At 41.5% G+C, this 23493-nt stretch overlaps 1 protein-coding gene and 1 pseudogene across 1 annotated transcript in view; one reads left to right on the top strand and one right to left on the bottom strand.

Moving 5' to 3' along the window:
* The first annotated feature begins 5950 nt into the window (after nucleotides 1-5950).
* SLC17A8 (solute carrier family 17 member 8) overlaps nucleotides 5951-23493 on the top strand; it is a 52503-nt gene continuing 34960 nt past the window's right edge. Inside the window, exon 1 of the mRNA XM_037846781.1 lies at nucleotides 5951-6051. Within this exon, the coding sequence (XP_037702709.1) occupies nucleotides 5951-6051 (101 nt within the window). The remainder of the gene's footprint in view (nucleotides 6052-23493) is intronic.
* LOC119541543 lies at nucleotides 21922-22744 on the bottom strand (annotated as a pseudogene).

Here is a 23493-nt window from a genome sequence, read left to right as displayed (position 1 = left end):
TTTCTCTTGCTGCTTTCAGAACTTGCTCCTTCTCTTCAGTATTTGACAGTCTGATCAGAATATGTCTTGGAGTGGTTTTATTTGGATTTATTCTATTTGGAGTTCGCTGGGCATTTATGCTTGTGTATTTATATTGTGTAGAACATTTGGGAAGTTTTCCCCAACAATTTCTTTGAATACTCTTTCTAGATCTTTACCCTTCTCTTCCCCTTCTGGGACACCAATGAGTCTTAAATTTGGATGTTTTATTTTATCTATCGTATCCCTGAGATCCATTTCAATTTTTTTTTTATTTTTTTCTCCATTCTTTCTTTTGTTCTTTCATTTTCTGTTCTGTGGACCTCTAGGACACTGAGTCATTGTTCAACTTCCTCTAATCTTGTATTATGAGTATCCAGAGTCTTTTTAATTTGGCTAACAATTTCTTCTATTTCCATAAGATCTTCTATTTTTTTTATTTAATCTTGCAATTTCTTCTTTATGCTCTTCTAGGGTCTTCTTTATGTCCCTTTTATCCTGTTCCATGGTATTCTTCATGTCCTTTATATCCTGTGCCATCTTTTCATTCCTTGATTGTAATTGTCTGATTAATTGTGCCAAGTACTGTGTCTCTTCTGATATTTTGATTTGGGTGTTTGGGATCGGGTTCTCCATATCATCTGGTTTTATCACATGCATTAAGATTTTCTGTTGTTTTTGGCCTCTTGGCATTTGCTTTGCTTGATAGGGTTCTTTCAAATTGTAAAAAAAATAAAATACCATTCTGATTTTTCAGAAATACAAGTTGGTGGCATACACTTTCTCCAACTAACCAGTAGATGGTGTCTGTGAGTCACCTATAACCCTCAAGTCAGTTCTCCCCAACTCTGTCTCTGTGGTGTGTGGGGAAATGATTTTCATGGGGTTCAGTTGGTGAACTCAGTTTGGGTTTGTTGTTGGAGCTGTCCGCCCTGAACGTGGTGCGTGTGTCTGGGTGGTCAGGGAGGCAGGGCAGCTTTAATATTCAAACCTCCCAGGTCTTCCCAGAGATTCAAGGCTATTGCAAGAGTCTAAGCCTTCATTTCAGTTTTGCCCCAGATTTTCTTTGTTGCTGACCCACAAACCGCCGGCATTGACGTAGCGCCCCTGGATTTTCCAAGTGGGCCCCCCTTCTCAGCTGTGATCTTCCAGGACCTCTGCTGAGGCAATGCTGTGCTACATCACTAGTGAGTGTCGTCCCTCAAGGGAAGCCCCAGGCTGCCAGGCCGTGCAGGGGCGCTCGCTGCCTGATGCAAAGATTAGCCTATAATTCTTGACTGGTGTAAGTTCTGAATGAAAGGCAGGTAGTAGAGCTGGGCCCCACCCCTTTCCTCTTAGAGAAAATAGATGCCCTAGGGGGAGGTCATTAGCATTTCAATGGTGTCTCTTTGCCTGTGCCACACCCCTGTCTGGGTCATAGAACTGGGAACTGAAAACGGCTGAGGCTTTCTCCACTGAGTCAAAAAAGGAACAGAGCTAGTCCGAGGCAACCCTCCGGCTCTCCAAGATCAGTCATCATCCAAACCCTCTGTCTATTTGTTGGGGATTTGTACCTCGTAGTGAGCAGTTCACACTCGCTAATTAAAACCCCAGTTGGAGCTCAGCTGAGCTATATTTGCTTGCTGAGAGAAAGCTTCTCTCTGACACCATGAGGCTTTGTAGCTCGGGCTGTGGGGGAGGGGTCTCCCGATTTGGATCCGTGGTTCTTAGTTACAGGTTTTATGCTGTGATCTTGGGCATTCCTCCCAATTCAGGTTAATGTATGATGAGTGGATGGTCATGTTTGTCCCCCTGCAGTTATTCTGGATTATTTACTATTTGTTTCTGTTTTTTTTTAGTTGTTTGAGGGGGACTACTTGGCTTCCACTCCTCTCTATGCCACCATCTTGGATCCTCTCTCCATGTGCTTTCTAATGCCTTAGAAATTGGGAAATTTGTTTTTCTACTTGATAAAAGCTAGGAAGGAGAAAATCCATTTTATAGCTATTGAATCTGCCTTTCAGGAAAAAATACTAACTTGTTCTTTTTGTTCTGGCTTTCCTCAGTTTGTGAGATTACTCTATTTTTTTAAATATAATTTTATTTCAATGAGTTCAAAATAAAAAAACACTTTGGAACCAAAAAAAAAAAAAAAAAAAAGCAAAGTTTCTGATGCCAGACTTCTGAGTTCATATCCAACCTCTGCTCAGTTCACTATCTAGGTGAACTTGAGCAAGTTTACTTTGCCGGTCTGTGCCTCAGTTTCCTTATCTGTAGATGGTATAAAGATGATGCCTACTTAAGAAGAGGGTTGTAGGATTAAGTGCATTCAAACAGGTTAAGTGCTTAAAGCCTGGCACCTAGCAAGGTGCTCAATCAATGCTGGTTATTATTATTATCAACCATCTAAATCACAACCAAGAAGCTTTCATAGATCCAGGTGTGTTTCATGAGCAATACATTCTGCAGGAATGGTTAGTGCACTCAGCAAACTTTGACCTTTAAGAGAGAGTTACATGGTCTTTGCCAGTAGGACTTCTTTTATGTGCTCTATGAGATCAGAAATCAGTAATCTAAGAGTATCTGGGGGTTAGAAGCTTCACCAGTGGATACTTTCTGTAGCAAGAGAATGTATTTAGCATATTTTGTTTCGATTGTATCTTCTTTTGGTGAAAGTGAGCTTTTTGGAAACAGGTAAAGACTTGTTGGTAGAGTGATTAGATAGATCTGTGCTTTCCTGCAGCCTTAGAGTTCTCAGTCTCAAGGGTTGTGGGTGGCAAAGGTTGGTAGCCAGAAACTATCCCTTTAAGAGCACAGGGCTGGACAGGATTTCTTGCAGATACCAATAGGCTGCTCCTAAAATTTATATGGAAATGCAAAAGACCAAAACAATTTTGAAAAAGAACAAAGTTGTAGGGCTTTCACGTCCCAGTTTCAAAGTGACCCTAAAGCTACAGTCATTAAGACTGTGCGGCACTGGCATAAGGGTGGATATATAGATTGATGGAATAGAATTGAGAGTCCAGAAATAAATCCTCATACTATTGATTTTTTGACAAAGGTGACAAGGCAGTTCATTAGGGAAAGGATAGCCATTTTAACAAATGGTGCTGGGACAATTGGATAAAAATGCAAACGGCTGAACTTAGACCATACACACCATATACAAAATTAACTCAAAATGGATCATAGACTTAAATGTAAAAGCTAAAGCAATAGAACTTTTAGAAGAAAACAAAGGAGAAAATCTTTGAGACCTCAGGTTGGGTAAAGCTTTCTTCGATATGACAACAAAAGCATGGTCCATAAGAAAAAAAATTGATAAATTGGCCTTTATCAAAGTTCAAAAATTTTCAACTTCACAACACACCATTAAATAATGAAAAGGCAAGCCACAGACAAGGTGAAAATATTTGCAAAGCACGTATCTGATAAAGGACGTATTTTCAGAAAATATACTCATACACCTCAATAAGACAAACAACCCATTAAAAATAGGCAAAAAATTTGAATAGGTAGATGTTTCACAAAAAAGGATATACAAACTAATAAGCACATGAAAAGATGCCCAATGTCATCAATCATTAGAGAAATGCAAATTGAAACTACAATGAGATAGCATTGGATCTCCAATAGAATTGTTACAATAAAAAAAAACAATAACAAATGTTGGTGAAGTGTGGACAAACGTGCACTCTCATACATTACAGATGAGAATATAAAATGGTACAGCCACTTGGGAAAATAATTTGGCATTAAAAAGTTAAATATTGAGTTACCACATGATCCTGCAGTTCCACTCCTAGGTACATTATCCAAGAGAAGTGAAAACATGTCAATCCAAAGTCTTTTACACAAATGTTCTAAACAGCTTTATTCATAATCACCATAAATCAGAAACAAGCTAAAAGCCTATCAACAGGTCAATGGATAGACAAAATATGATATATCTATACAATGAAATATTATTCAGCAATAAAAAGCAATGCACTACTAATAAGTGCTATGAGATGGACAAACCTCAAAATCATTATACTAAGTGAAAGAAGACAGACATAAGAGACCACATATTGTATATTCTGTTTACATGAAATGTCCAGAGAAGGCAAATCTATAGAGACAGAAAGTAGATGTTAGTTGCCTGGTGTGGTGGAGGATTGAGGGGGATGTGAGATAGGAGATGGGAATTAGCAGTAAATATGAGGGATCGTATTGGGGTGATGGAAATATTCTAAAACTGCTTTAAGTTGGTTGCAGAGCTTGGTAAATTTACTAAAAATCATTGAATTGTACACTTGAAATGGATGAATTATATAAAATGCAAAATATACTCAATAAGGTTGTTAAAGGGGGAAAGAGAGAGAGCACGAGCAAGCAGACAGGGCTGGAGCAGGCTGTTGGGGTCTGACACCTGGCCCTGTCACTTACTAGCCAGCTGTGTGATCCCAGGCAAGTCTAACCCCTTTGTGCCTCAGTTTCCTGTCAGTAAAATTGGAGAGATTAAGTTACTACCCTCTGAGAAGTGCTGGGAAGATTGTGATAATCCATAAAGAGTGCTTAGCACAGAGTTTGGACCATAGAAAGAGCTCAGTAAATCTTAGCAATAATAATAATAATAATATAATAGTTTTTATTGGTGGTAGTGTTTAACCTTCTGAGGATCCAGCTCTCACTTAGTTTAACTTAATTCAAACTGCAGAGAAGGATTTGGCCTGCTGGCTTGTCCTAGGCAGAGGACAATGACTGGTCCAACCACGTCCAACCCACCCCGTGCCAGGCAATTTGTGGGCATGGAGGAGGGATACCTAACCTTGTCTATGAGGTTTTCTAGAGGAAGGGATGTCTCTGAGACATGGATCCCTAGAAGTTACACATTTGTAGAGTGAGAAGAGTTTCCCAGGCAGAGGGTAGAGCTTGAGCAAAGCCCCAGAGCCAACAGAGAGCTTGCTGAGTTGTGTGAACTGCTGATACAGAGAGCAGAGTGACAGGAAACAGGCTCCAGGTTAGATGGAAGGGCCTTGGGGGCCTTGATAAAGAACTGGGATTTATTGTGAGGGCAGTGCGGAGCCAGCCAAGAGTTCTAAGCAGGGTCTATGACCCGGTCAGTTATCTTCAGTTAGATGGGCCCGATGGCACCCATGCGCCCACCTTGTGAGATTCTGCTCTGTTGACCAGGAGCAAAGAGACTCTCCTAGATGTCTGTGGCCTGGGTTTTGCATTTAGCCTACTCCAGTGCAAGTAGAACCACATCCATACCAGCAGTCTGGCTGGAAAACTGTTTCACGGTTCCCACGAGGGGATTAAAAGGCATAAAGTGGTGGCTGAGAGCCTATCTGCAGAGCCAGACCTCAGGAAAGCAGAGGACTTGTAAATGTTTAATAAACTTCACTCTGGGTGAGGGCCTGTTAATAAGTCCAGTGACAGAGGGGCAGGTATCATGCCCGTTACTATAGCATCATCTTGGAAAGCATCACTCAGGGTGAGCCACAGCTGAGCCCTGGGAAGGCAGCAAAGGGGCGGTGGTCAGAAGCAGCAGGAGGGGCTGGAGCCAGGCTGCAGATGCTGCCGCTGGTCTCTGGTCTCGGCATGGGCTGGAGCCCCCTCGAGCTTCTCCAGCAGCAGCCCCAGGGAGGGAGAGAGGCTGCGCTCAGCCTGAGAGAGGCTGCCTGAAACGCGGCCACAGGCTGTTTCTGAGCTAGAAGCTGTTCCCGGAGCTGAGTTCCTGCCAGACACCCTTGACCATTTTTTTTTTTCCTTTGGAAGTGGAGGGGGTCTCATCGTGAAAGATCTGGACAGGATTTCGTGTCCTTTTTGATAATAAGTACTTACCTCCGTGGGAACTGACTTCAGGGTGTTCATCAAGGGAAACAGAGTGGTCCCCAGGCTGGAAATGAAAAAGGATGACAGTTTCTGAGGTTGACTGTTAACAGCTTGGAGGTGCCCACTATTCAAAATGCCTTTTAAAGTGTTCAGTACCTTCAAAGAAAAATTTTTGAAACCTGGAAAGGAAGGAGTGAAGAACGCCTTGGGAGATTCGTTGGGGATTTTACAAAGGTAAAGTTTGAATGCAAACTTTCGGTTTATTTCTGAGTAGCTCCAATTATCAGTGTTTGAGAGACTTTGTATCACATTTTGAAAACCAAATTTTAATGATGAGGGCATGAGTCAGATTAGGTGGTCTCTAAAGCCCTTTCCAACTCCAACAGTCTATGCCTGGAGGAAAATTAAATGCATCAGGAGTATAGGGTTGAATTAGGAAAATAGCAAGACAAGCTTTCTGTTTATATGGCAGGATTAGCACTCCCTGGTGATGGTGGTAATTGCATTTAATATGTCTGATACGGGCTGAGAAAAGGTTTAGAGAGATATTTTATGTTAAATACTAATGACAAATATGGTTATGCTTTGAGCAAAAAATCCCTTTCAAGAGTTTTTCACTTTATTTTTCATTATAAATGAAAATGAATTATTTGCAAAGTTTTAAACTATCTATAAACCGTATAAAGTGGTTTCTGGTAATGCAGTTTTCAAAGAGAAGGATAGTTACACAATTTAAGGAAGGTAACTTAAAAAAAACAAACAGTATTCTTTAAAGCAGAAAATCTCACATGGTTACGATGGAAAAATGTTAAGTAGTTATCATTGAATTGAATAAGGTTTATGTCCAAGCCAAAAAATAACTTTTTTTAAAAGTAGGTTATATTTTTATTGGAAGGAGAGTTTACCATAAATGAATGAATTGATGTGACATTTAAATTTGTGAATTTTTGTAGACACAGTAAATGCCTTCTTAGGTTTTATAGATAAATTAATAAGTGGTCTTTGTGTACAAGGTAAAATGACACCTTTATCTTTCTGATAAAAATAAATGTGAAGAATTTATTGATAAGCTTTGTATGTGCTTGAATGATTATTTCTAATACTTGTGAGTGAAAATGTCAATTGGTGTCTCCTTTTAACTTTTCTATGTCATCTCTTAAATTTAAAAATCTTGCAGTGAAAAGACCATTTCTGGGCAAATATACCCATTCCATTTATGGTGTTTAATAACACACACACTCCTGTCAATTTTAAATTTTCCGTCACATCACTTTTGATGAGTCTTCATAACAAGAGAATTGGGTTGGACACCTTATTAATTTAGTAATTAAAAACCAAAATACTTCAATCAGACCTACACTGAATTATCATATATAGATTAAAACCTAGCTCAGTGACAGCAGGATAAACATAGGAAATGATTATAATACCACTTTCTTTTAAGAGCTTTTTGTCCTTCTCTTGAGCACTCCCCAGGTGAAGTCTTATTGTGGTAGTTTTCATCTGATTAAAAATGCAAAAAGAAGGCACAATAGCTTAATTGGTTTATTCAAGTGATGACAAAGGAATCTGACAAAGTCAGGAATAAAAACCAAGACTCTGGACCATAGTCACTATTGTAGGCAGCAAACTCGGATTCTGCCTTATTTTATAAAATATTAGACAAAAAAGTATTGGGGAATTTTCTTTTCAAAATTTAGGTTTAATTGCTTTGTTTGAAATTTAATTGCTTTTTTCAATAGGAGGCATCCTAATAGCTGGTTTTGCTGTTTGAATGGGCGAGCCACTTGAAGATCCTTTTGTTTGCAAAGGGTTGGTTTGCTTAGGGATATAGCAAAATTGGTAATTGCCAAATTTCGTGACCTCAAACAAAAATTGAGCCATGTATCTAGGACTCTGAACAGTTTTCTCGAATTGCATCACAAAGCAATAGAGAAAAGACTCACATGGTGCTTGAAGTATAGAACACATCAAATAAATGCTATGAGTTGCTGTCTTTGTTGTCATAATGGTAGAATGGCTTTAGAAAAACCAAAGCCAGACTCAAGTCCCTTCTTTCAGTGATCTCTAGAGAGAAATTATTAGCAGAGGAAGGGGATAAAGGCATTACTTGACTAGCAGTCCAAGTTGATTCTCAGCTCTGGTGATGTTTGCACAGAGTTCCTCAACTGGGGTTTCGCTGGGGGGGTTCAGCTTTGTCACCGAGTCAGTGTTAACTTCAAGTCGATAATGGAGATAATGGATCACATTTCATGGGGCAAGGATAAAATATGATAATTGGATGTAAAGTGCCTTGCCCAGAATCTGACGTGTAATGGGCATTCCAGCACCTTGTTGGTTTCCACATAAAACTACTTGACAGAATCCAATGTTCAAAAAAAAAAAAAAAAAATCACAAAGAACCGTTTTCTGTTTTGTAAGAGGCAGGAGCATTCAGAATTTAGAACTCCCTGCTTTCTAATTTAGCTGGCAGCATAAATCATTAATGCCATAAATGAGTGGACTGATGTGAAGCTCAAGAATGAGACCATCATCTAAATGGAATTCTTCATATGCTTTTTAATCACAGAGCATTCCTCATAGTCAGGGGAGTGGCAAGTTCATGGGGAAGCATTTGAGAGATCTCACATGGAGCCATTACAATCAGGTATTATAGCCTTCCTTGGGAATAGTCATTGATAAAAGGCAGCTGAACAATTAATCATTTAAAGGTACAATATTTTAGATGTATAGGAAGATGCACTCACTGATAGTCAAATATTGCAGCAGATGGCATAGAAGACATTAAATTCAGAAATAATTGTCCAGAAATTGATATGCAGATTTGTTCAACTTAAATGACAATGTGGTTGTCCTCTAATTACTAACCTGTAATAAATATTGGCATACCCTTATTTAATTCTCATAACAACCCTATGAACTGGATAATGGGTAATATTATAATTACAATTTTACAGATGAGGAAACTGAGGTACGGGGAGGTTAAGTAACTTGCCCAAGGTCACAGAACTTATAAGTGTCAGAGTTGGGTTTCAAACCAGATGTTTTCTGCTTACCATTCTCAATTATTACACTATGCAAGCTCTTTAATCAAGTATCTTTCCTCTTCCCATTTGCTGTCTTGAAACTTAACCACTTGTTTAGGTTTAGGGAGTTACTTGTCCTGTATATAGCCAGCAACCTCTGAATTTATGGCAAGTATGGGCCTTTCCCCTAATCAGTTGTAATACTGAAGACCTTCCCAAGGCAGACAGAGGGGTGAGTCTGGTCTTCTTCAAGATATTTACATCTTTCCCTTAAAGAGAGGAACCAATCCCTGTACTGTGTCCATTCCCAGCATACAGCGGTGGTTTATTGAATGTATGTACCAGATAATGCACTTCCTGTTACACTACAAAGGCAGGTTAGAAGGCGGCTCTGAGATCAGGTAAACTGGGCTTCTAGTTGCTGCACCGTCATTAACTTCTTGCCTGCATGACCTCTGGCAACTTGGCTTCTGCCCTTGCAGGATGGGTGATTCTATTAAAGTCATCACATCTCTCCCTGCTCAAAACCTCCCCACGGTTTCCTGCCTCACTCAGGGTTAAAGCCAATGTCCTTCCAATGGCCATCAACCGTGTGCATGAGCTGAGAAGTCTTTGACTTCACCTCTTTCTTTTCTTGCCTTAGTCAATCCCATCCATGAGTGTCTCCTTGCTGTTATTAGAACATCCCGGACCCACTCCTGCCTCTGCTTTTGCACCGTCTGTTCCCTGTGCTCAAAAACTTGTATCCCAAATAGCATGACAGCTCATTTGCTCACTTTCTTCAAGTCTCTTCTCCAAGGTCACCTTCCCAGGAGCACTTACCAGACCATTCTATTTAAAGATGAAGCTCAGCACCGCCCCCCTTTCCACTCTATCCTTCTTCCCTGCTTTATTTGATCCCATGGCTTCATTTCACTCCATCTCTGTTTTATATAGGGTTGTCTAAAAGCAAAGCCTGACCCAAGGATTTGGGTGAGTTTAGAATGTGATTTATGGAGAGGAAGTGCTTCCTGCAAAATTGTGAGGTACAGGGAGCTGGGATGTGTCTCCGGTAATCTACAGAGCTGAATCCACAGGGCTGGACTCGGGAACGGAAACTGTTCTGAGTTGTCCCTTTGAGCAAGGGGCCTGCCTTTGATATCTTTCCATCAGTCAGTCATTGCCTGCGGGCTGCCCCTGCAGGGGTGAGGGGTGTACAACAGCGGCCGCTTCTGATAAAATGGATCTGGGGAGCACCACAGTGTCCCCGCAGTCCACACATTGCACCCTCACATCTCCTTGCTTCTCACATAAGTTCACTCCATCCACGAAGAGCAGCTCCAAGGTTCTGTGGTCCTAATTCCTGAGGAATCTTCAAGAGAAGAGTTAGTGGGATGGACTCCAGCTCTCAAATCTGTAACTGGTCCCTCCTCTCCACCCATTCTCGATTTTCCTCACTCTCAGCTAGCACTTCTGCTGGTCTGCTTGGTGGGTTGAGCCATACCTTCACCCTTGAGGGGTTTGAGATTTTGGTTAACATATTCTTATCAGGTCATAGTTGCTGGATTGGCCCCATTACAGTTAAAACTGGGCACGGCAGTATCAGCAGATGCCCCTGTGGATCACCCAAGTGTCAAACAGATTTCTTCCTGCTCCCATTATTATTTCCTAAGTCTTCTTGAGGATCAATATCAATTACCCTTGCCACTACAGTGACTCCTCAACTTGCCTTCTGGTTTTGGCATGAAGACCCAGAAGTGACAAGACAGCAGTCATAGCTACACATTTAGCGGGATTCATACTATGTTCCCTAATGGAAACTTCTTTTGTTGGGAATCAGGACTTCTAGTCCAAAGTTACAGAGATGGGGTCTTCCTCAAGTGCATCAGTGGGAATGATGGTGAGTGGGGCCGTTCCGCCTCTACCCCTTATTTCTGACACCCATGCATTCTACCTGTTAGAGACATAGCACCGTATAATCTGGTCTGTAGAATTTACTGTCTCCTGAAGGCTAGCACCCTCTCCTCACAGGGATTCATCTCCTCAACTGCATCTTTAAGAGGCTCTCAGCTCCTAGATGATGTGGTAGGTGGTATGGCCAGTGGATCCCATCTTCCTGTGCCACCGCTGTACTTCCTTTGCCTTAGTTGGGTGTGTGGATCTGAGGTGATGTTATTTGGGATCCCACATAGGAAAATCAGGCACACTGCATCTTCAGATAGTGATACTAGCTGGAAAGACAAAATCACAAGTGGAATATGTGTCAAACACAGGAAAAATTACTACCTTTTCAGGATGGAAGAGGTCTGATGAAATTTGCCACCAAGAGGCTGGTTTGTCTCCTTGAGGGACTGTGTAGAACTGGGAACTCAGCATTAGTTTTGTTGCTGACAGCAGCAGTAGCTGGGTCAGCCTTGGTGAGCCAGAGCCCACACATAACCTCTATATCTGCTACCATGGTCACACCATTCACAAGTTCACTGTGCAGCTGAGGACAAAATCTGGCTAACATCAAGTGGGCAAGTCATTCTGTCCATCGATTGTATGGTTCCTTTTCCAAGTGGATGCTCTCTAGTGCATGTTCATGTGCAATATATAGAGCTTCACACTTTGTGCTCACTCTCAGATTCATCCACATCTTCTCCCAAGATTTCCTTCTTCCAAATCTTTCAGTATTGTTCTTTCCAGGCCCTGACCTACAATCAGGAAGCCATTCACCACTGTCTATGAATCCAGGAATAACCTTACCTTGGGCTGTTTCTCTTTTCACACATAGCAGAAGACCAATTCAACTGCCTAAAGCTCTCCCTATTGGGAGGATTTCCTCTCATCACTGTCTTTCAGGGCCACCTCTGAATAGGGCTGCAGTCAGCAGCAGTAAATATTTGGCTTGCTCTCATACACCAAACTGACCCATCTGTGAACTAAGCTCAAGTTGTTTTCCTCCTGTCAGCTAGTCATAGGTGTGAGCTGATGGAGAGGCATTGTCACAACAATCACAGGTCACATGGGAGCCTGCACCCTCTAACATGGGCTTATCTGTGTTCTGCAGCCCTGTTGGTGTTTGATCCCAAGTCTACCACCTCCATCTTATGATGGACCTTATGACTTGGTAGGTTTGGCTGTATGGTATCTTGATATATCATTATCAGATGTTCCATTTCTATGAGGGCTCAGTAGCATATCTGGAGCTGTGTTTTTGAATGTTGTATATCTCTCTACTTTGGATGGCATGACCATATTCCAGAATCCTAGTGGCCTATGCTGTATTCTCCTATTGGGTTATTTTATTCCATTTCCTTCCTTCCTTCCTTCCTTCCTTCCTTCCTTCCTTCCTCCCTCCCTCCCTCTCTCCCTCCCTTACTCCCTCCCTCCTTTTTTTCCCTTTGGGTTTTCTTAGAAACTTCACATGGCATTTTTCCTATCCACATTCCTTTAGTACCATGGGCATGCTAGATAACATGGCTCCTACTGCAGCCTGGACCTGCTGCAGAGCACTTTCTTGCTTTGGCCCTCATTCAAAACAGCAGTCTTTTATGCCACCCAATAAATAGGTTAAAACAATATTCCCAAGTGTGGAGAATACTGCCTCCACAACCCAAAGATGTCTACCAACCGTCATGCTTCTTAGTGGTAGGAGGAAAAAAGTGCAGTATCTTTTCCTTTACTTTAGAGAGAATGTTTGGGAAATCCCTTAAGAACTCATGTGGAGTGCCTGTGAATCTTTATGGTGATTATCTCCCACCCTCTGGAGCACATGGGTTTTACTGAAGCATCCAGAGGGCTTGCCACTTCTTGGTTAGGAGGTTTAAAAAACAGGATGTCATCAATATAGAAGATCAATATGATGTTCTCCAGAATTTCCAGAAAGTCTCTTCTGCCTATAATACGAGAGAGAACAAGGCCATGACTATATACTCTTAATCATCTAATGTGAATGCAAACTGTTTGTGATCCTCTTTCTTATGGAAAAAATGCACCAGATCAAGAGCAGCTCACTATGTAAGTGAGTTAAGTTTCCAATGGTCCACCATCAGCCACCGTGATCCATTCTTTCTTGTTTTGTAGGGGGCCAGATAGGTGAATTAAATGGAGACACAATGGGAACTATCATCCCTGCAGCCTTTAAGTCTCTGAAGGTGGAACTAATCTCTATCATTCCCCCTGAGATGCAATACTGTTTTTGATTTATCATCTTAGCCAGGAATAGATGTTTCATGGATTTCCACCTGCCATTTTCTACGAAAATAGCTATTATTCTATAAGTCAAGAAACCAACGTAAAGTTTTTGCCAAGTGCTCAGTCTAACCATACCAATTATATATTTGGGAACTTAGAAATGACAGCTGGGTGGGTCCAAGGACCCAGTGGACCACCACGAGATGGGCCTGCAGCAGGATTCCGTGTAGTATTCTCTCTAACAGGAGAGCCATGATGGGGTTGTAGCTCCCTGAATATCAGCATCAGCTCAACCTTTTACCCATCAGTTCTCAAAAGATAAGGGTAGTTGTGCTGGTTTGAATGTATTATGTCCTCCAGAATGCTATGTTCTTTAATGCAATCTTGTGGGGCCGATGTATTAGTGTTGATTAGGTTGGAATCTTTGGATTAGGTTGTTTCCATGGAGATGTGACCCACCCAACAGTGGGTTGGATAATACCTGTGATTAGATTATTTCCATGGAGGCATAGCCCTGCCCATTCAGCGTGGGTCTTAATTAAATCACTGGAGCCCTATAAGAGCTCAGACAGAAGGAGCTTGTTGCTGCAGCTTAGAGAGACATATTGAAGATGGCCATTGAAAGCTGACGCTGACATTTTGGAGAATGCTATTTTAAAAAGCAACCTGGGAGCAAGCAGACGCCAGCCACATGCCTTCCCAGCTAACAGAGGTTTTCTGGATGCCAATAGCCTTTCTCCAGTAATGGTACCCTATTGTTGATGACTTACCTTGGACTCTTTATGGCCTTAAGACTGTAACTTTGTAACCAAATAAACCCCCTTTATAAAGGCCAATCCATTTCTGGTGTTTTGCAAAACAGCAGCATTAGCAAATTGGAACAATAGTCCTCTTTCTTTAGCATATATTTACATGATTAAATAGCTTTAAGTTCCTTTGGGAAATGACGAGGGGAATCCCTTCTCTTTTCTTGCTGAGCTGTTGTAGTCATCAGGGAGACCCAACTTTTCTATCCATCATTGGATTCTGGTCTAGAAACTGGGAAAGAGTGTGTGACATTCCATTTGGGTGGATGACAGCTTGCTGCTCATCCATTCTTGATCTCTTCTAACTTGATCTCTTCTAACCACATCCCTCTTGAGGATTATCATTAGTTTGTGGGCTTTTTCATCTTATATAGAAAACCCATTATACCATGTCCACTTCTTTGACCCTTTTTTTCCCTTTCTCTACCAACTACTATAACAGTTCTGGCATCTCTCCTTAAAAAATAAAATTAGTTAAAGAGGGACATTTTTATTGATCAAGAATATGACCAATATTAAAGATGTCCCAAGTTTTTATCTCTGAAAATAACAAAGATCGAAACTTGAGCCAAGGGAATAAAAGATAGCCAATTGAATCCTCACCAATTCATCTATATGGTCTGATCAAATTGAGTGCTCTTTATACCAGGCATTAAAAAAATGAAATGCACCCATAAATTAGGTTTATTGGACAATGAAGGAAAAGGGAGGAAGTGAACCCTCAGACCCAAGGAAGGGTACTCTTGGAATGAATATAAACAGAAGAGGAATGAGGCTGGGTCCGCCTATTGGACCATGGCCTGACTTCACCATGTCCCTATCTTCAGGCATTGATTCAAAGGGAGAAATTACTACTGACGGCCAGATTCAAAGACTGAAGTCACTGATAGTCAAATCCGCTTTGAAGATGTGCTCTGCTCAATTACTGAACCACAAGAAACTCTTAAGTTAATTAACAAAAAAAGTCACAGTGGCCATAATCTCTGACCACAATGCAATAATTATTAGAAATTAGTAAATGGTTGGAAAAAGAAAAAGAGTCGTTAGTCTCCACTTGGCATCTCTACTTTGTCTAAGCTTCCATGAGCTACCCCAGCAGCTTATTAGAACCACTTCCCTAGACTTTTTTCAGGATGTTAAGTCCTATGCCATGGAAGAAGGACTTTCATATTGACAAACTCTCCTTATCCAGCTTTATTATCCACACCCACCTCCCAGCCCTCCACAAATCCAGCCTATTCGGATGCCATTCCCAAGCATACTTGCTTGCTTCCTGCTGGTAAATGCTAGTCAGGTCTTTATTCTTTGGTGTAAAATCCCTCTTCTCCATTGGCAGGGTCACTACTTGCCCAGTCTGGTCCATGCTGGGCTTCCATTCTAGTTATTGGTCTGGTAAAGTCAGAAAGGGAGGCAGAAGCAGATCCTGAAGAGGGTTAGTATTGTCATATAAGTCACATGCCTTATTTGAGACTGTTGCATGGTTTTCAAGTAAGGGGAGGAAGGGCGTCTATCTTCTAACAAGGGGGTGTGGATCACTTCTGCAGGTCCAGAAGGTTTCGAAGAATCTGGGGACTGAAGATATTCATGTGCACTTATCTCCCTATCCCAAGGCCTCATGGCTATTCCTTCTAGATGTCCTCCTATCAGGGCCCTGGCTGGTATACAAGACTGACCTAAACTTAGAATCCCACGTTCTCTGGAGTTCTGATGTTTTTTAAAGTAAACTTTTGACTTTGGAATAATTTAAGATTTACAGAAAAGTTTAAAAGAATGTACAGAGAGTTCCTGTATATTCCTTGTCCAGTTTCCTCTAACATGAGTGTCTTACATTGCCGTGGTATATTTATCAAAACTAAGGCATCAATATCAGTCAATAATATATTATGAATTAAATTCCATCCTTTATCACTGTTTCACTATTTTCCACTGACATCCTTTTTCTGTTCCAGGATCCAATCCAGGATACTACATTACATTTTGTCATCATGTTTTGTAGTCTCCTCTGATCTGCGACAGTTTCTTAGTTTTCCCCTGTTTTTCATGTCCTGGACTGTTTTGAAAAATACTGTTTGGGTATTTTGCAGAATGTCTATTGCTTTGTGTCTGTCTGATATTTTTTTCATGATTAGAGTGGAGTTACAGTTTGGGGAAGAATAATACAGGGGCAAAGTGTCTCTTTTATCCCATCGTATCAGGAGGCACACACTACCCACATGACATTACTAGTGATGTTAACCTTGGTCACTCGGTTGAGCTAGTGTGTTTGCCAGGTTTCTCCACAGCAAAGTTCTTTCCCTTCACATACATACTTTATTCTTTGGAAGCAAGTCTCTAAGTCAAGACCACACTTGAGGGGGGATTTAGCCATTTTTACTATGAAGTCCTGGGACTGATCTTCAGTTCCACCTGCCTTCCAACTGCAGGATATGAGGGGCCCTTTGAATGATGACAAGGTTAGCCCTCTGACTCCCACACTTTCCTTTAAATTGGTGATTGCTTGCCAATCTTGTCATTTTCTCTCTTCAAAGCATGAAACCTAGCTAGCAGGTTCTAAATCTCATGCAAGTGCTTCTTTGTGACAGATTCCAGGTCATGCCTGTGTTGTAGCTACAAGGGAGCTTGAGAAAAGTAGTTTTTTCTGCTTTGGTGAGGCAACCACAAATGATGGTTATTGACTCTACTTGTTACTGACCCTATATGTTTGCTCCTTGTTTGATTTTTATTTTTCTATTTTTGCTAGAGACATGGGTATAAAACATATTTTTCTTTCCTCTTAACTATAAGAAAAACAACAGTGCAAGTGTACTGTTAAATGACATGTGACCTTAGTGTTGGGGAGCGGTAGGGAGTGGTGGGGACTGTAGTAAACTAGAGAGCCAGTTGTCGCCACGGGAAAATGTGGGCCATATAATGGCAGATCTTCAGATTTTTCAAAAGAAGCCAGAAACCCAAGTTTTGTTTTGTTTTGTGTGTTTGGTTTTATTTTTAGCAATATCCTGATTTTTAAATTCTGGTAATAAGTTTGAATTAAACACATGTATATACATGTATCATACAAACAAGTCATGTCTATGGGCCAGATGTGGCCCTTGGGCCATCAGTTTGTCACCTTTAGCTTAGGCTTTTGGAATAAAAAAAAGCCATATAGAGACTAAGTCTTTTTTTTTTTTTTTTTTTTCCTTTCTGCTTTCCATCTTGTCATTCCCCTCTGAGACAACCAGCTCTGGCTCACTGCTTGAATGAGCAGAGAAAGGGCGAAATTACTAGGAAGAAAACAAAAACGGCACAGGTTAACAGGTCAAAATCTGTGAAACTCTGCTGGGTGCTAGGGATACTTGGCTCCTGACTTTATGGAAATTATAGTCTACTGGAGGAGACAAATATTAACTTAAAAAATTACATATAAGTATAGGTGCTGTGAGAGCCTTGACCAAGTGAGAGCTGACCAGATGCATTTTATTGAGATTCTTTTGGATCTGGTGCACTATTTTAAATCCCAAAAGAGTTCTGGGGGTCAAATTTTTAAGTCCCCTCTTCTTTCTTTAAAGTTGCCATTTATTTATTATTTATCAAGCACCAGGAATTTGCATCGTGCTTACAAACTTTATCTCACTTAATGCTCACTCACAATATTCCATTCCCCCCTCATAAGTAAGGAAACTGGGGCTCAGAGAGGTTAATTAACTTGCTAGAGGTCACATAGCTAATAAATACCACAGTCAGATTTTGATTCCAGGACTGCCTAACTCCAGAGCATGTTATCTTAATCCCTCTTCAATATTGTCTCTCCAGAACCTTTTTATAAGTGTATTTGGGTAAAGCACTTGGTATTTGTAAGGTACTTTCTGATTAGTTCCTGTGGGTATTGGTAGGAACAGGCTTGACATCAAATGTGGGTTGTGTCCTCGCTTCACCAGTGCAACTTGGTGACTCTTGGGCTCTGAGTCTCAGTCTCTCGAGCTATAACATGGAGGTAAGTCCTACTTATCAAGACTGTTTTGAGGCTCAGGAGGCAGAATGTATGTATAAAAAGCCTCACGGAGCTCCTGGGACGTAAGAGGTGGTCAATGAACTTCAATTTTCTTCCTTCTTCCGGGAGAAAAAGCAACTCAATAATTGTGTAAAAAACAATGTGTGCTAAATGTGACCCTTTCAGAAAGCAAATTAGAACTTCCATTATAAGTAAGCAAGTGAAAGATAAACAAAGATCATAAAATTATCTGCAATTCTGCTCACTCACTTTAAGATTCCAATGTTGCTTTTATTACCTAAACAAAACAAAACAAAACAAAACAAAAATTTCTCCACAATTACTGGGGACATTTGAACTGTAAGTAAATAGTTCTGGAAGCAACTAAAGGCTAGTTAGCATATTTTAAGCAGTTAGGCGCCTGAGGCTCACATGTTTTACCCAATAATTGTGTATGTGAACAATGGGCATTTACATTTGCAGCCTGTAAAAGCCAGGCAGCCCACAGACTGCTGCTACCTATATTTGGAGAAACAACAATGACGACGTCACCCTGGAAAGAGTGAAGATTCTTTGATTTAAAAGACCAACCGCAGGCGAGCACCTAAAGAAGACAGAGCGGAATAAACAACTGTTAGGGATAATTAAAGTCCTCCATTTCTTAGGAAAAGGAGTTCTTTTTCCTCCCTTACTCTTTAGTAGCTTTTTTTCTTCTTAAACACACACATACACAACTTGTTTCTGGGCAGGGATGATAGATCTTTACTCCTTCCTGTAAGTGCTCCAACTCAGGGGTGATGTCTGGAACTGATCCACCAACTCCATTCGGTAAAATTAAGCCTTCATCGTGTCCTTCCCGTGAACCAGGCGCTAGGCTGGCTGCTGGTGTAAAGATGAGTAAGAAGAAATGGCTCCTGCCCACAAGTTCTCTCAATCTTCAGGGAAGACCTGCGTTTGACTCATGTACTCAAATCAACAAATCTTTATTCAACACCTACTGTGCTGATGAAAACAAACGTGTTAGGCGTGGTACCAGAGAAATCTATAAAATGCTTTAGAAAACACCAGGGATGTTGTAGGTCTTTATATTTAATAAATGCCTACTCATTAATTGGCGGTAATATTTTACTCTTTGTCAGGAATGCTTCTTTAATCTTAGCAACAGCTCTGTGAGATAAACGCTGTATTCATTTTACAGATAAGGAAATGTGAAACTCAGAAAGACCAAGTTACTTGACCAAAGTCACACAGCTAGTAAATAAGAGCAAACCTGGTTATTTGACTGTGGCGAAGGCTGACGTGTTCCATCCTACATTTCTGAATCTTCCTCTTTGAGCTTGACAGTGCAAGAAATGTCCTGCTACTTTACTATGTGTTTGTGTGCATGTGTTTTTGTTTTTTAATGTTTGTTTAAGGAAAGTTTTCCTAATGTGTTAATATATCAGGAAAATTATTGCAATGGTTTAAAAGGTGGACAGACACACTATTACAGGCTGTAAAGTAATAAAAGGGTTTTATACAATTATGATATTACACAGACTTATGGGATTTATTGAATAACTAACAAACCCATAAGAAAAATTAAATCTGAAAGATTAAATCCAGTATTGGCACCTACAATATCTCTGAAAGTAAAACTTTTAACTGTTTTTCTCTCCTAATATTTCTTTATTTTTTTTTAATTTTTATTTATTTATTTATTTATTATTTTTTATTTTATTTATGTATTTTTTTTATTAAATTCAGTTTTATTGAAATACATTCACACACCATACAATCATCCATGGTATACAATCCACTGTCCACAGTATGATAACATAATTATGCGTTCATCACCACAATCTATCTCTGAACATTTTCCTTACATCAGAAAGAACCAGACTAAGAATAAAAAATAAAAGTGAAAAAAGAATACCCAAATCTTCCCCCCATCCCACCCCATTTGTCCTTTAGTTTTTATCCCCATTTTTCTACTCATCCATACACTAGATAAAGGGGGTGTGATCCACAAGGTCTTCACAATCACACTGTCATCCCTTGTAATCTACATTATTATATAATTGTCTTCAGGAGTCCAGACTGCTGGGTTGGAGTATGGGAGTTTCAGGTATTTACTTCTAGCTATTCCAATACATTAAAACCTAAGAGATGTTATCTATATAGTGCATAAGAAGGTCCACCAGAGTGACCTCTTGACTCCATTTGAAATCTCTCAGCCACTGAAACTATTTCGTCTCATTTTGCATCCCCCTTTTGGTCAAGAAGACACTCTCAGTCCCACGATGCCGGGTCCACATTCATCCCCGGGAGTCATATTCTGCATTGCCGGGGAGATTTACAACCCTGGGAGTTCTCCTAATATTTCTTAACTCTGTGTTTAGATACAGTGCTCTCAAACCCCAAAGATGAGTTAGTTATAAAGGAATAAGAAGCCCTGATACTAAGAAATGTACAGACAAAAGAAGGGCTAGAAATATTGACTTAGAATTTGGAGTTTTACTTGGAAATCACTTACTTTACTTGAACCATAAGATTTCTGTGCACTGAATGCTATATATGAGGAAGGTCTAGAATTCTTAAGGTTTGCCAGTAGGGATAGTAAAAAATTAGCAATACACAGTATTATTCCTTTCAAATTTTTTCCTCATAAGTTATATTTATAGCAAAATTATAATTAAAATATTTATTACACTTGCTTATTATACATTCTGGGACAGAGCAGCAAACATTTATGTGTTTGATGGTTTAGCATCCACTTTATTGTGCTTACTTATTATTTGTAATGAACAAGCAAAACACACATCTTCCCAGCATTCATGGTAATGCAATAATAACAAAGTTCTCCAAAGAAAATAGCTAGAAATTGCATTAAATACTGGTTAAATTAAGAAAAACTGCTATAATAAAACAAATAACATTATACATTATTTTTCTAATGAGCTGTAGTTTGAGAAACTAAACAGCAAAAATTGATCTTCTTAAGATATGACTCAGGGCAAAACTGGAAGTTCCCTGAAATCTGGGAAATGCATTAGCAAAACCACAGATAAAGCCTGTCCCTCACCAAAATTCCAGAGAAAGCATTTTATTAACTTGGGGAAATAAGACTGAACACTGGTGAAGATACGACTTATTGAAGTCTAAACTCGCCTGGGAAGCTCACCCGAGGGATGAAGAGAACAAATGTTACTGGTGGCACAGAAGAAATCAACTTTGCGTTGGGCAGACAGCATATTTTATTCAATGGCTTTGAATAAAAAAAGTGAAATGCTTCATTGTGTTTTCTCGGAAGCTGATCAAAAGATGACAGAGTCCAACACAATTTTGAGACACAAAGTGGACGCTGAGCAGCTAGAGGTCACCCCAGGTGCAAAATTTTAGAAAGTTAGTCCTTGGAGTAAATGGCCCTGCGGCTCTGGCAGCAGATACAGAGGAATAATGCTCTGGAGAGGAGGCAGGGGACACTCTGTGATCGGCCCGTGGACAGATGAGGGTCCCAGCTGCGGTCGCAGTTGACTCGTCTGTGGGAGGGTGGCGGCCGGTTGCTAAATCCTAGGCTCTCAGGATTGCTCCGAGGGTACCGGCGGCGGGGGCTCTTTCCCGGAGGCGAGGGCGAGGCGGGGGACTTGGCCAGGTCCCCGGCGGGAGGCGTGCAAAGTATGGAGGGCGGTGAGAAAGGAACAGGCGGGACACGGTTCTTTTAGGGTGAAGAAACCAAGAGAGTTTATTAGGGGAGAGTACAAGCTTATATCGGGCGTTTAGAGGGCGGGGTAGCTGTAGAGGTTAAAGGCTTGGATTGGTTCTGAGAGGGCGCGGAGGTTGATTGAAAAGGGGCGAGAGTTGCTCCCGTAACGGTGTCTGGCAACAATGTATGTGCACCGGTGGTGATGGGAGTTGCACTGGCAACGGGGAGTGTCCGGGCAAGATAAGGGGGTGGGGAAAAGGCGGTTCCCTCCGGCAAGCCTCCCCTAACAGTGGTGTATTTTGGGTGAGGAAATGGGGCCTGCCTCCGGCCTCACTTTCCCAGGCCCGGGGGGCTGTGGAGGGCGCTGTCACCCGTACCCACTACCCTCCCCAGGGGTGGATCCGGTCCCCCAGCCCAGGCCCGCCAAGTTGAAGCACGTAATCAGTGTCCCGCACCAGCTTAAGGTGGGATCTTTAATTCTATGGTTTGTCTTCCACTGTTCATACCTCTGTTTTCATAAATGGTAATTTCAATCACTAGAAGTCCTGTCTCAGTGGGATCTGTCAGGAGGAGGCCTTGGGGAGCACACATCTGCTCATTCTGTTCTTGCATGTATTTGGAGACTGTCTTCAGAACCTTCTCATAATGAGTTTCCATGCATAAGAAGATGGTGTGTGCCATTAAACAAGCCAAACAACCTTCAAGATATGATTGGCTCCCAAGCTTCTCTGCTTCTGCATAAAGGTTATTTATGTTCAAACTGTTTTTTCAAACTACTGTCTATCAGTCGGTTCTCCAGCTTTGTGGGGAGCTTGGTCTGGAACTGGCAGCGGGTGCCACTGCCTCAGTCTCGCTGAATGAAGAAATTCCCACACACTGGCGCCTCAGGGCGAGCACAGGACCGGCCGCGCTATGGATTTGGGGTGACACTAACCACGGGTCAGATCCCGGGCCTGAACCTAGGACTCCGCCCTCCAGCTCCTCAGACCCATCCGTCACCCAGAGCAACCCAAGGCCTCTCCCACCCCATTCCCGCTCACCCATGGTGTCACAGCCTGTCTTTTGCTATTGCCCCTGCCCAAGCCCTCCACCCCCACAGCCCTGTTTGGCCTGGGTGTGTGTATATTTTAAACAAATTTAATTCTGGGGTTCCAACCTGGTGGAAATTAAATTTCCATTGATATTGGTGTGCACTTCTGACTACCACCAGGTTGAACAAAGGACTCGCAAACAACTCAGGAGTTTCTTCTAGTTTCTGATCCAAGTTCATTCTGGGTCCCATGTTCCCTGAAATCTGGTGGGTGACTCAAGCTACCGTTTGGGGCAAGAGAAACTTTCTGAAGCCAGAGACCAAGTGCCCAGCCCCCTTCCCCCCATCCCCCTGCATCATGTCTCCATTGGGGGAGGGGTGCTGTAAGGGGGTGCTTCAGGTCAGGAAGCTATTGGTTCTGCTACTTGGGAAGCCCAGTCCTCCTTCCTTTGGGGACATCTTCCCTTTTATCACTACTTCTTCCTCCTCCCCACCCTCCATCTGTTGTGTCCACCCTCTGGAAATTCTCAAGACATCTAAGATGGCACCATGGACACTGAGGGGACTTGTGTTTGTTGGGGTCCTCAAAGAAGCAGACTTCAAGACATCTTGGATACACAAAATATTAATTGAGGGATAATGGGGAAGATACTGGGGGAGGCTGGGAGAACAACCTGACCACGAAGCTGTCTGTGGAGGAGAGAAGGAAGGAAGATTGGGTTTCAGACTACACTGCAGTACTTGGAAGTTTCTGGGGAGTCGTCAATGTCAACTGGAGCCAATGTCCAAGTATTCCTGTGTCTTGCAGGAACAGGTCTGCCTCATGTCCCTAGTGTGCTCAGTCCTTGGCTGGGAGCAGCCTGTGAGAAGAATGGTTCATGCCAAAGCCACAGCGGATTCTGAGCACGGCAGCTGGGGCTGCCTTCAATTAAGCTCCTCAAGATAGGGGATCTGAGGTTTCACAGTGACTAAAAATGTCTGTGTTTATTTATTACTATTCC

This window comes from Choloepus didactylus, chromosome 8 (genome assembly GCF_015220235.1).
Source record: "Choloepus didactylus isolate mChoDid1 chromosome 8, mChoDid1.pri, whole genome shotgun sequence".
Classification (NCBI taxonomy): Eukaryota; Metazoa; Chordata; class Mammalia; order Pilosa; family Megalonychidae; genus Choloepus; species Choloepus didactylus.
The sequence above is the reverse complement of the archived record's forward strand: the minus strand, read 5'-3'. Positions and strand labels throughout refer to the sequence as shown.